This window comes from Helicoverpa zea, chromosome 31, assembly GCF_022581195.2.
Source record: "Helicoverpa zea isolate HzStark_Cry1AcR chromosome 31, ilHelZeax1.1, whole genome shotgun sequence".
In the NCBI taxonomy this organism is placed as follows: Eukaryota; Metazoa; Arthropoda; class Insecta; order Lepidoptera; family Noctuidae; genus Helicoverpa; species Helicoverpa zea.
Genome location: NC_061482.1, coordinates 6,525,908 through 6,540,403, shown reverse-complemented (window position 1 = coordinate 6,540,403; position 14,496 = coordinate 6,525,908). Strand labels below are relative to the sequence as shown.

At 38.3% G+C, this 14,496-nt stretch overlaps 1 protein-coding gene across 9 annotated transcripts in view; it reads left to right on the top strand.

Moving 5' to 3' along the window:
* Positions 1-14,496, top strand: part of LOC124644788 (hepatic leukemia factor) — a 118,370-nt gene that overhangs the window by 85,340 nt on the left and 18,534 nt on the right. For 3 of the 9 annotated variants that reach the window (XM_047184333.1, XM_047184338.1, XM_047184342.1), the window contains exon 3: positions 7,271-7,306. The exons of 4 other annotated variants lie outside the window; for them this stretch is intronic. In XM_047184333.1, coding sequence (XP_047040289.1) covers positions 7,271-7,306 — 36 coding nt within the window. Of the gene's footprint in view, positions 1-2,801; positions 3,097-7,270; positions 7,307-14,496 lie in introns of those variants that run through there. 2 more of the 9 variants (XM_047184332.1, XM_047184339.1) reach the window with 2 other exon arrangements.

The window sequence follows — 14,496 nt, the reverse complement described above, 5'->3', positions numbered from 1 at the left end:
CAGTTACAGAAATAAAGCAACTTGAAGACTTCTTCTTCAAAATTACAGGGAATTGGGGTTGCAAAGGGTAAAAAAGTATTTATATCTTGTATTAGGAGAAGTTGCAAAACTTTAGCAAAGTGTTCCTAGGGTACGAATTTACCCAGCGAAGCTCATTATATGCCCGTAGACGTAAATAAATCAGTTGATAGATCCAGCAGTTCAGTCAAACACATTAAATTCTAAATCGAAATTAGAACAATATTTTAGCAACATCAACGCTAAAGATAGCAACCCTAATAAGCTTTACTGGTTCCTAGTTAGAGTAAAAGTTGTTGCAAATAGGAACTCCTATTGTCTAAGTTTGGCAGGCCCGAATTTGTGCTCAGACTTTGGCAATGTTGGTGACCCAATTTCATGGATAGGCACCTATCAAAACTATTTTGAACCGAGTTCCCAAAAGGGAGGTTCTCAAATCATCAGAGCTTTCTATTATTATACAAAACTATACCATACCATAGCCATAGACACCTACTGAATGAATGATCATATGCAACAGTCAGTCATTGTCATCGTAATCCATTTGCACTGTAGTACAACAGTGAGTCCCGTGGTGCGCTACGCCTGACGTAGCAACGGCGTAGCACCACCCTGCTACGGGCTACGTCACCAGCGTAGACAAATTTTGTGGTACGTATGCGCAAATCACGCGACACCTGAAAACGTGTCCGAATTCAGAACTTAACGCTATTGTTTCGTCCCATACAAATTGTTTCTTGTTGGTTACTTTGTACAATGTATTCAAGTACAATGGCTTCAAGTTATTTTAGACGACTAACTTTAAGCTAGGTGGAATATTTTCCGTATTTTTGGTGTTCGGTTGATGGAATATTCATCAATAGTGTGTCCTAAAATAATGTACTGTCCGTTGTGCACATGACGGATTAGGGATGAATGCGTGGCGTTGCGTGGGTGTCGGCCACGTGACGGGGCGCTCGCCCCTCTCTACCGACGGCCGGCGACGCTGTACGAAACTTCGCGTGTTTCACCAAACAGCTTCAACACGTTGCTACTTAGCACCTTATAGGAAACATTTAGGCCTAGGTAACTATGTACTTGTCAATATTTAGAAAGAAATAAGATTCGAAGTCGAAAATAATTATTATTTATGTAACGGTGAAACAAAAATACATAGACAGGCGATCAAAAACAGAAGTTCTATGAATGGAAGCTTAAAATTGGACTTACGTACATCGAATAAACACCAGCCTAACGATATTCTATACCAACGAGTGCCTTATGTTCTGCATCCCGAGATACGTTAAGTGTTAATTGCATCTTAAAATTAGTATTAGCAGTAGATAAACTGATATTGATTAGTTATTACCATTTAAATAAAAAATAACTATATCTGTTGTATCATACTAAACAAGTTATTATAGTTTTACTTCGATATGATTTCGACATTATGAGATTTTTGCTTTTACATATTTTTAAAGCTGGTAGCTAATGTAGAGTAATAGGAGATCCTTTTGACGAATTTTCCATTCTAGGTGACCAATTCAAATTGTTCGAAAGTTCGGAATAAGTTCAGCTATAATATCGTTAAGTTGGGTCAGTTGTTTCTTGCGATACTTTCGAGACGCAAAGCAATGTGTATCGAAACACATCACGCTGTTTACTTTAATGTACATATACTAATATAATAAAGCGGATTTGTTTTGGCCCTAAAGGCTCCGAAACTTTTGAACCGATTTGTAATCACTGTAGGAAAGCTACACTCCCGAGTAACGCAGGCCCGCTCCCGGTATGGGCGGCTTTTATCCCGGTAAGAGCGGTTTCCACGGTACGTGAGCGAAACTGCGGGAAAACGGCTGGCAATTCAAAATAGCCTAGAGTGAATTTTAAAATTTGAATTGGCGGTGGTGCCATGATAATGCCGTATAAGCACTTATTAGATTGCATGCGTTCTCCTACTGACATGCACTCGTTTACATCAAACGCCACTTAGCACAATAATTGCACTTGTCACTGCACTAGCTCTCGAATTACCGCATATTTCCAACAATTATTTAATTACAGACGTAATTGATTTCCAAAACTGTCTGTTTGTTTCAAAGTGAGACTAAATTTGATGAGGTAAACAGTTGGCTAGCTTGTTTTCTAAGGCTGTGTAGGCAATACACGTGCTCCGGCAAGCCTTGAGCCGACAGGTAGAGGACATCGTGTACTCTATAAACTAATATGCTCTATGTATCAGAGCATGTCTTCAGGCTGTAGCTTAGCTATATTCGAAAATTGAAAATAGTCATCATTTTAGTTGTGACAATAACATTTGTGATTTGATAAAATACCAACAAGTGTTTTATGTATATCGGAAACAATAACTCTCACGTGAGCACTCACTCGTTATTTTTATGCGTCATTCATGAACGTTTCCTCGGTATCTTAACATTTGATTCAACTATTCGTTATAGTTAATAGAAACTGTATTTATACCTACGGGTTTTATTCTTATTTCAAAAAGTGTGGTCGTCGATGTGAAAATATGATGCGGAAACTAAATCTGAGGTGTAGAAAATGCATTAGTTTCGGTGCGGCACACGGGCGCGCTGTCGCCGAGTACCTGTGGAGCGGCGTCAGGGCGTGCGGCGGGTGGCGCCGGCCAGCGCCGGGGTGACTCCACCCCCGGCGGCGGCGCGGGGGGCGGGGCGCGCGGGGCGGCTGCCGAGCGGGTGCAGCACGTGCCGTCGAGCGTGCGGCGCGCACGTGGCGCTGAGCGTGCGCGCCGCGCTAGCGTCGCCTCCTTCATCAATCCTGCCGCGAACAGCTTCGGGAACGGTCGTGCCCACAGTTCCATCGAGAGTTGTGTTTACGGTTCCGCGATTGCAGCAACGATTGAGTGTGTTAGAGCGGACAGGGACAGCGCGCGATGCTGGCCCTCCCAACGTTTAGACAAACACGGATATATCGACATGGGGACTGATTCCAATGGTGCGGGCTCCGCGGGCTGGTGCTTGCCGCAGAACAGCGAGCTGTGCTTCCTGGCGCCTCAGCCGCCCGCGCCGCACTCGGGAACCTCACGCTATTCTCATCTGTTCGGCGCTATCCAGACAGGTACTAGTTCAAAGCCTACGTCACTGTTGAATCTTTAAGAGTTACTGTTATGTGCGTGTTTTGTTTTGGGTGATAAGAGTGGTCATGCTGCACTGCGACCAGCGCACACAACTGATGCTGCAGGTGATATTGATAGCCGCGATCGTGCTCACACTTACTGACGCGCGCACACATGTGCGCTGTGCTGTGGCACACGCTAGTCTGTTCAGCGTTCAGTAGTCAGTATGCGCGTATAAAATAACACAGCGCTGAATGTAGCACGTGCCGGCAATTCAGTGTTGTTGTTTACGGTGACCGGCAGCCGGCGAATCGCAACTCATAGATCATTAGTGCTGTGGCATGTTCCAGCATCTAATGTAATTTTTTGGTAGCGATTGCTCATGTGTCCGGCAGTGCATCGCCGGTGCATCTCAGTGCGTCAGCTTCCCCCCACTAATCGTGAACTGCCGCGGTAGCGCCGGTTGTGCATCCGCTGCCGGCGCGCGCGCCCGTTCCCGCCAGCTGACTCCCGCGCATCTCACGCTGTCTTCCAGACATTAGCCAACAAATCAAACCTCTTTATATTTAGACCTCTAGTACCTGTATACTTAAACATTAAAACAATTGCTGCTAATTGAGTAGCTACATTCAATATAGGTACTCGTGCATATTTCTAAACTATGCAGGTGATATTTAATTTTGCTCTTATCAGCTGTTGCTGGTTGCTAAGCAACAATATAAAACTGTTCTTAATTATTACTTCGGATTACTTAAACCTTGTCGTTTTCATTCGACTTGGTATTAATATAGAGAATACGGAGAGAGCATTGAGAGATTTTAACGTAGATTTCAATATATTTCGGGTCTTGGAAGTTGCCTACAAGAGGTAGAATTTTGACATGAGTCTCATAGAAGTATTGTCAAATGCCTGTCTCTAATTAGCAAATCAACTGAAAGATTGAATATTGGGAACGGTTCTTACAGAAGTGGAGCTGTCAAAATAGGAAGTCTATAGTGTAGAATATGTTGTGTTAGTTATCGGAATGGTGTTTAATTTAAGAATTGCTTAAACTTCACTGTTATTTAAAGCTGATGTGTTTGACTCAGCGTCGGTAGCCAAAAAATCAACTATTACGGTCGAAAATCAATATTTACTCGATACAATAGTTCTTTCAGGAGTTTGCTTGATATACACATTGATTGACGATTGATTGATTGATTCATAACCCGCAGGTCACGACATTCATTGAAATATTTATATTAAAATTTATCTAATGCCATTTTTTTTTCAATGACTTGATAAAGTCGGTTACAGATGAATCTAAATTGTACAAAATGTTAGATAGTTTAAGTTTATAATTATGTGTACAAAAAAAGGAACTAATAAGTAGTAAGGCCCAGATTAAAGCGGTTGAATAATAAAGAATGCTTAGTTGAATAATTCACGGTAACTCACCGTCTAACTTCAACGATAACCGAACTATTTTCAGTTGTCAAATCGCTGATTTGACCAATGGGTGGCAAGAATACGGCTGGTTATGGTGTGGTTATCATTATAGTTAAATGGTGCAACTGAGTGTTAACGTTTTTGTTAGATGAACATCGAAACATATGTAGAAAATTAAATGCAGCATACATAAAACTTTTTATAGTAACACTTAAGAGGACGAATTGGAATTTTTGGCGCCAAGGATCTCAATTTTTCTCAGTAAATACAAAACTGATCAAAATACAACTTGGTTACCTGAAAGTTCATGATATAAACCTTATTTTGTTAGACGTCAAAACATGATTAGGTAACTTTTATAACAGAGAAAAATATATCAAACATACCTCTTTTTAAAAAGAGATTTACATATTATGGGCAAACGGGACCGATTTAAGCCTCTTAACTTTTTTAGTAGTTGAGTATATACATACTCTTTAAAATTGTAGAAGGAATTTTTATCAAATTATCATTTCAAAATAATAAAATTACAAAACCATTTTGTCGCTTACGACTTTTAGTTATAAGCTAGCGCGCGTATTGTTATCCTCGCCCCGCTCAGACGCTCCGACCCCTTTTGGCGCCTTAGATGCGCATGCCGGTTATGGAATTATTGTTGACCAATTCGTCGCCTTAATCCTTCTCCATGTGAGAGGTGGCCTGTGCCCAGCAATGGGACGATAAAAAGGCTGTAACTAAGCCTAAAACTCTTGTGTTTAGTTAGACAAATAGCTTTCCGCTTTTACGTCATTACTCTGATGACAGGTTCTTAAATAGTCTGTAGGCCTCCTCCAGTTAAATGCATCTTGCATAGTGACATTTTCGGAACAGTTCTAGTTACCTATTATTAGATAAGTGCTTCCAAAATAATTGTGACCTGTTTCTGTATTCATTTTTGTTTTTCAAGAGTCTTCATTTTATGCAATTTCTTTGATTTTTTGTAATTGTTACAAGTAGCAGTGTAAATGAAAGTTAGTTTGAAACGTCACTTCGACTTCTGAGACAGAAAGAAAGAACTGAAGAACTGTTAGAAAAAGTTAGAAGAACTGTACCAAAAAGGTATCTAAACAAGAATAGTTTCATAAAAAAAACAACCAGCGGGGATATTTTTTTTGTGAACTTATTATTGTTCTAATTGTATATAAATTGGAGCCCAGGCAGGTATCCATAATTTCAGAAACTGTAGGTATTATTTCTTGCTTATTGTTTAATATTGATACTTTTTATCGATTTAATAACAGTCACTTAAACTTGTTTTAGTTTGGAGCGCATAACAAAAAACTTAAATTCGGCGTAATTTTGGCCCCTTTCTTAAATAACCAAAATAATAAAGGTCCTATCGGCCTTATCATTTATATTGTTAACACGTTGTTACAATTTAATTGTACCGGCTTGTTATAAACAAAAACAAACTATTTGTTAGTTTTGCAAGAATAATAATTTTTTCACGCCTTTTGCACGGGGGCATTACATAAAGCCCTATCAGTAAGCAAAACTTAGTTATTTTTAGGGATCGGGAATAAATAAATACAAAAAATATTCATACTCCACTCAGAAATGTATGCACAGTCGCTATGTGCATGCAGCTATACATGACATGTACGTACGAGTGTAATCTCATGTTGATTCGGTTCGCGTGTCTGCACTGAGCTCATTTAGCTCATAAAGCCTGTACCTGTGTACTAGTAGACGTCATCCTGTCTGATTGTTGACAGATAGTACTGTTCCTACCGGAAAACTATGGCACTTTAATTTCAGAGCTACGAGTTTTCATTTCATGTTATCTCAATTGTGAAAATCGCATATTTTTATTACTTAATGTTGTAGGTACGTTAGAGTAAAAGAATATTTTAATATATTTTTCTTAAATTGTTAGTGCACTTAGGTTTTTACGATTTTCAGCTTTACAATTAGCAAATAAAGTAATGCAATTTAATTCGGCAATTATTGTATCTATATAATCCAAAATTTTTGGGGCATAATACCTATAAGCAGTGATTAAGCTAGAATACAAATTTACTTTAAACAATTCCTCAGTTAGAGTTGCAATTGCTAACTATTTAAATTCGATTATTATAACCAATACACCTATTCAAGAGTGAATACTATAATATACACAATTAAAATGCTTCAACTACTCGGATCTGAAGAAGCTATGAAATTAATTGGGTGCGATATAACAACCACGTGCGGGATTTCTGCGCCGTGCTCACATTGGACGACACACGTGTTTTTGTAGGCTTAGAAATGGTCTGATACAAGCTTCAGGATTTGTAAGAGAAGATATTATAATGTACACTGCTTGTCAAACCTAAGAGTAATTGCACATTGCAAACTTGATCTAACTGTTGGTCGGTAGATGGCTGACAGGTAATTCGTCTAATTGTCAATTCAATCAAACTTTTTCATTGGTCTGATTTTTATAACCAGCTAGATACCTGATCATTGTAGTGTGTGCATTACTTACTATTCATCTCCGTAATGATTTGATCTAGCTATCCGCAGACTTAAAATTTTGCGATATGTGAGCTCTTAAAAGGTAGAGACAAGTCTGCTAAAGATTCATCAGCTCAGGATTACTAGGGGTCTAAATAATTTAAGACTTTACAGATCGAGTTCCACAAAACAGTGAAATAGGATGTCTTCTTTCTCTTCTTCTGAATCATAACCTTTATTCATGTTTACTCATACCATGGTATTTTGTTGTAGGCCAGAACGCTGGTCGGCGTCCTGTACTGAAACCAGGTGACAATTTAATAATATTCTGATATTAAGCTAGATTGCACAAAATAACGTATTTAAGTAATTAATTAATGTATGTAACCAAAAACACAAAATGAACGTAATAAGAAACGTAAATGATTATTGTTTACATCTAGACAAATGAACAGTGCATTAAGAAAAGCCGCGGTCGGTGTGACGATTAATAGACGCACATAGATACAAGCACGCGATGTTCATATGGAGGTGTGGTTGTGTGCGTGCGCGGTCCGCACGTGACGCGTCATGTGCTGGCCGGCGGCTCCTCGAGCGTGATATTACTTTAGCGTTATTACATTTAGGCACTTACACTTCGTAAGGTTGCATCTTGTGCTTCCTGCTAGGTACCGCGGCTGTGCGCGCAGTGAGCGCCGCGCGGCGACGACGCGCAGTCGCACGTCGCACTGCGCACGCCCACTTGCGCGCCTCACTAAGTAATTCCACAGCCTGCCCGCCAGAGGTCGCTAGTCATACATTAATTTTTATTTCCACGATATTACTTCATAGATCGCTAGAGAAGTATCTTTTCCTGTAGAAGATTTTTCCATTTACACAAAGTTTCGCAGCACTCAGCAAAAATAGGGTTTTTCTTGAAGGACTGAAACTGTATAATCGGTGGAACATAAATTGTTAATTTGCTCCGGTAATGAATGTAGCTATAATTCAGCTCACTTTGTCATCGTATCGTCACGCAATTATGACATCGTGTTATAACCACGTACGGCTAGTTTTAATTATCAAACTTTAAAACTGTTACAATGCATTTGTAGAATATTTAGTTGCACTTACTGAAAATGAATTTTTAAACCTTTGTAAGCACGAAGAGAATGAGAAATTATCGTGAGAAAATCTGTAGCTACTGAAAACAACAACAAGCCTCCAGCAACAGTTACAAATTACAGTGGTTTACAATACCCCCATATAGCCTTTGTGTCTCAAAAGCCTTTTAACAATGCGGTAGTTTACAGCCAGTTACATTTAATTCTATCTGCACTATCACAAATGGTTACTTTATACATGTATAGCAATATGTATGAAAGTGCAAATTATAAAGTCACAGATTTTTCAGTAAGATCAGTAAGAAAAAAATCATTTTTCCACTAAAATGAAAAATGAAACTGACTTTATTTGAAGAAGATGCTTTACCAAATTACTATGATAAATTATTTGGTTTGTGACCTAGTTATTTACCCAATTGTTCTATAATGGGACAATAGAAAAGTAATGCCGATAAATGTCATTATTTTTTTTTAGTTTAATCATCTGAAATCTTGTAAAACTCAATTTACAGTCCAGCTTTTCCTGTATCCGGAAAACTGTTATTATCTCTTTTGGGGAAAACCTACTTTTACAATTTCATGCAGTATCTTCTTTATGATATAAAATATAGTTTGCATGAACCACTACAGTCAGCCACTACCAAACACAGTTGGAACAAGCAAGAGGCCTCCTCAGTCCATTATTGTAGGAAATATTTATCGCTCGACGGAACTAGCCCGGAGCGATACCACTCTATCATATCACGGCAAGTTTCACTTTTCCGATGGAATGTGATGAGCCTTTTATATCTTTCTCGCCTTAGAAAATATATTTATAAATAATTAATTACCACTGACGTTACTAAGAATTGAGGTAATCTGAATAAGAAATGAAAAATATTGTGTAGAGGTTTTCTCGTAACTACGTCCTGTAGAATCGAATAATTTATTCTGTAGAATTGCATTGTTTGGTTTATTGCTATTATAATTAATTATTAATTCAATTCATTTTCTAAGTTATTGGGTAGATACTGTAGATTGAGCTTTGTTTAAAAAGAAAGTATCAAGCATAAGTGTACGGCAAAATATGTATATCATCTTTAAGAGAAAACATCTTATTTTTCATTTTGAAACAATTATGTACATGCGTACAGGAAGTTCTAGTGTTCTTGTATCGAGCGTGTCACGTTCATTTGAACTTGAAATACTTCTTGAACTTGCCATTCAAAATGTTTCGAACAGGTGTTCCATTGTTCATATAATATTGTTTAGAAACTAATTTGTTGTTGTAGCAACTCGGACAAAATTTTGATGAATCCTTCAACCTTTGCGAAGTGATCAAGTTACGTGAAATTAGGCTATCTACTTGATCGAATGGTATGGCAAAACGAAGTGGACCGCGCGGACGAGAGCGGAGAAAGCGCTCAAATTGGACACATCTGGTGTTTACAAAGACACCGCCAAGGTCGCGCGAGCGCGCTTTCAAAATTCTGTAATTTCGTCTAAAATACACGCTGAGATGCGATTAGGCGAAAGTCGGAAATTCGTTCCGAGTTCCTTTAGCTAAAGAGTTTTGTTGACTTTTCTCTGCAGTCCTTGAAAGACGGTGTGCCAGGGTAGGTTGGTGACGGCGTCGCCAGGTGCAGCCAGTGTAAACAAGCATGTTATTGTGCGCGCACAATGGCACGATAACAACGCGATAAGCGCCCGCCAGCTGACAACCCTGACATTGCAGTCCCGTCGCACGCATTGCACCGCCCATTGTCCCTGCTCTCCTTGGCCCCTATTGTCTTAGAACTTATGAACATGTAGGCGCTTCATCGCTTTGCTAAATACCTCCTTAAACTATCTCACACTAAACTCTTTATAACTCTGACTCTGAATGAACATATTTTTGGCGCACTCACTATCGACCATTTAGAAAGTTCAGCTGCGATATTCGGAAGTAAATACCGGAGTACTAAGCACTTGTTGTTGGTACCGCTCAATGCTACCATGATAAGCATATTTATAGTTACGATTGCCATTGAAATCGTTACAAACCGCCCAGAAAGCGAACGATAACAATGTAATCGAACATATGGAAAGTTAATTGGGTACTTAATTTGATATGGCACAGCACTTACAACTGTAATATAGGTACCTGTGAGTAGGTGTAGGGCCTAAGGTTGGAGGGGTATTCGTAGCGATCTAAACATCATGCATCGATGATATTATGCGCATTCAGTGTTGCGGTATTTTTGCGCAAGTTTCGGCAAAGGTGAAAGTGGTCGTGTTTTTGAGAAAGGAAAAGTTGCTTATTTTTTGTGGTATGAGGCTTGCGCGGGCGAGCGGCTGCCTCTCCCCCCCCCCCCCTTCCCGCCGCGCTCGTCCCGCTCTCTCCCATGAAAGTGAAACCTGTCGGTTGAGCCGCTGCTAAGTTTTGGCAGTCACACCTCTCTTCGCTCAACTACCATTGTAACAATATATTCGCACATTGCCCTCCTGTCTATTACTTGCAGTGATTTTATGAGGTTTCAGTTTCTTAAACGCGTTCATTCAAATTGAATAACGAAGCAGATATTATTCTAACACGTAGCGGCTCTTTCTCTACCCAGATGTAATTTTAAATCAAGTTACAATTTTCAAAAGATTGCTACAGTTAAGCTTGTGTATTTGTAGTATTCGTTATTACCTGAAGTGAAGTAAGATCGAGTACTTATTTCTAAAACTATAGAGCACAGTTATCTAATATAATAGTCTGATAAGAGAATTCATTTCAATAATATTGCACCTATTAACGTTGCATATAAATACAATTAATAATTTAATGAAAAGAGGTTGTAAGAACTCTTTCAGCTTTCAGCTACCATTCACACTTCACCTTTTCTTCGTGTTAAATGGCAAAATAACAAAGAAGGAAAAACATACACTCATCATTCATTACAAGTTTTCTAAACGCCGACTTTGCATGATGTTTGTAATTAAAGAAAAAGTAATGCTATACCAAAAGTTTTTAAAACATCAATAACCTAGCTAGCTTCGACACCAGAGCTACATACAAGTACATTACACGCCCAATCAAAAACAAATACCTATCTCACTAATTAGCCTCAAAAGAACTAAAATAAAAAGTAGTTGTGGCAGGAATTAAGCAGTTATAAACAATGCGAGTTCAAGTGCGCTCTCGTCGATAGCCTCGGGTTATCGCGAACACTCACACACGCAAACATTAGCGCGTACACTAGACTTTTGTTCCGACACTTCCTAATATTCCCAACTGTATGTGAATCATCATCATCTTCATCCTCCGAGCCTTTTCCCAACTATGTTGGGGTCGGCTTCCAGTCTAACTGGATGCAGCTGAGTACCAATGTTAAACAAAGAGCGACTGCCCCATCTGATCTCCTCAACCCACTTACCAGGGCAACCCGATACCCCTTGGTAAGACTGGTTGTCAGACTTCCTGGCTTCTGACTACCCGTAACGACTGCCAAAGATGTTCACTGACAGCCGGGACCTACAGTTTAACATGTCACCCGAAACACAGTCCAAGATATACTTAGAAGTACATACAAACTTAGAAAAGTTGCATTGGTACTTGCCTGGCCTGGAATCGTACCCACATTCTAATACTCAAGAAGTTGGTTCTCTACCCACTAGGCCACTACGACTTTTTTTTTGTTCCCTACTGTACAATGTACATATTACAACCTTTTCTCATTGGCGAATTTAAAGCTACGTTTTTCCAAGTGTGATTCCGGTGTCGTGTGGTTTTTGATGTCATATTTGTACTGGCCTTTGTCAACTGTTTACTTTTTCGACACCGTCCATATGAGCAGGCAGCTTGATTTTTCCGCTCGAAAAATCCAATAATCTGCAAAGGCTTTTACATAAACTGCCTTTTTGTCTTTTCATTTGTTTTAACATAAAGAGCCGTTTCGTTTGTTTTACCACAAACAGCCTTTTCATTTATTTTAACACATACAACCTTTGCAATCATTTAAACACAATCTGTAGGTTCACTTGCCCGTAATGTTGTCTTTTCAGGTTTTACTCACAGTCCAACACACCCCTACACCCTTTTACAAAATGGGATTATTTAATTTCCATTCCGAAAAATCTACCTTGTAGCATTTTATCTTTCGCCCACCTTCTTTTTCTGTGGCACCTAAAACTTTCCCGCATGTTAACCTTTCTAATGATTTATTTTTATACCATAGTGAATAAAAAAGATTCTTTATATATGTTCGCCTTTGCAGATAGCAAACTTTTAGTCGGCCGATAGCTTGTTGTGGCTCTCAGTATGGAGATGTATGGTTGTGCTCATATTCCAACGATTCCGATATACGCGGACTAGTTTACACACTTATATAATTTTTCGTTAGACACAATTTTTATTTTCAACCGACTTCCAAAAAGGCGGAGTTACCAATTCGAATGTTCTATTGTTATGTAGCTCTGTATCATTAATATCATCATCAGCATTAATCAGTAGTTACAGAGAACTGTGCTGTACTATATTCTGACATATAATTAATTTAGTAATGAGAAACTAGGTACAAGTACGTCAACGTTTCAAATTAAACTGACCAGTAATTAAACTTACATATACTTATGTATATAGCAATTTGGTATATCTATGTATTTCTGTAAAATAATTTACGAACCCAGATATTTTAATGTATTTTGGGCATTAAAATAAAATCTAGACACACGGCAGCGTGTCCGCCAAGTTCGAGCAAAAAAAGCGACGCACCGGCCGTGGGTTATATTACACGAACCATTTCGGGCCAAATTCGACCCCCCTGTAACTCAAAATCTATTTTATTTACGCATATCAAATTTCTAGTATCTATTGAGACCCCCTCACTTATCTAAAATACAAAATTTCATTAATATACCTATTGTAGGTCTTGAGATATTGACGTCAGAAAATCGCTATTTTTACTATACACTCACTGACTGACTGATTCACTGACTCACTCATCAAAAACCTAGACCACTTCCAATGGTCGTATTGACTTGAAATTTGGCATGGAGGTAGGTCTTTATGTCAAGGTAAAGGGAAAAATCTGAAAATGGCCAAGTGTGAGTCGGTTTCAAAATAATGAAGGTGTTTTATACCCGGTGTAAATTTATACCCCTAAGGAACTAAAACGAACTAAATTTATCTATATTTATATAATATATCTTCGAATGGTTTGTATTTAGTTTAGTTAGAAGTAAAATAGTGTAGTTAAAAGTAAAATAAAAATCTGAAAACGGCCAAGTGTGAATCACTTTCGAAAATAACGAATGTGTAACTTTGATCCGCGAACATAATATATGATAACATGTCATGTCAGTCAGTTGGTAAATCTAGTCCATTTAGTTTATCTAGTTCATTTCTTTGTAAGAAACATAGTGCATATTAAAAAATCTAAAAGATAGTATAAATGAGACATTCCTTTAACTAACTTCATCATAAGAAAAAAATAAAATAAACAACCTTACAAAAATAAATGAAATCCCACCCAAAACAAAAATGTGAAAGACTGCCAAGTTCGATAATATGGGAATGCTTCGCCTATAAAAGAAGTGAGATCTGAATAAGTACCAAGTTCCTTACACGTACCTCAGTTAAAAATAGTTACTTTTTAATGATGTTACTTGGCAAGTTTTAATAGAAAATTAAATACTTGATTCATTGCGTTTAGTAGGTTTATAACAAGGTGTATGAAAACTTTCCAAGTAACATCATTAAAAAGTAACTATTTTTAACTGAGGTACGTGTAAGGAACTTGGTACTTATTCAGATCTCACTTCTTTTATAGGCGAAGCATTCCCATATTATCGAACTTGGCAGTCTTTCACATTTTTGTTTTGGGTGGGATAATCTTTTACAAAACGTTCTTTACGGTGGGATTAAAATTCGTATTTCTGCATTTCAATTAAAATAAATTACTGTCTAGGATTCTGGGAAAGGACGTGTAGGAAGCAGTTCCCTCGGCTGCGGGGCTGCGGGGATTACTCAGATAAACATATATGAACATTTTAATCCTTCCTTATATTCTAGAATGTCTTAACTATCTATATACTAGCTTTCGCCCGCGGTTTTACCCGCGTCCCGTTGCCGGATGGTGACAAAAACTATCCTAAAACCTTCTCCCGGGTCTAAGTTACCTCCCCTCTAATTTTCAGCCAAATCGGTCAAGCCGTTTTCATGTTATGTCGTGACAACGGAAATCGGGTTTCATTTTTATAAATATAGATTAAAATGAATTTATTAGTTTAGGCTTGAAAGACGGACAAATACTTACTTATTAATAATATTAGTATTTTTTTGATTACACAGGTACTGGTACACCAATCTAAGCACACAAATTGTACCATTGTACTAGTTATAGGTCGAATATAGTTTTATCAGGTGTTGTGTTTAATTTCCGCGGTCCATTG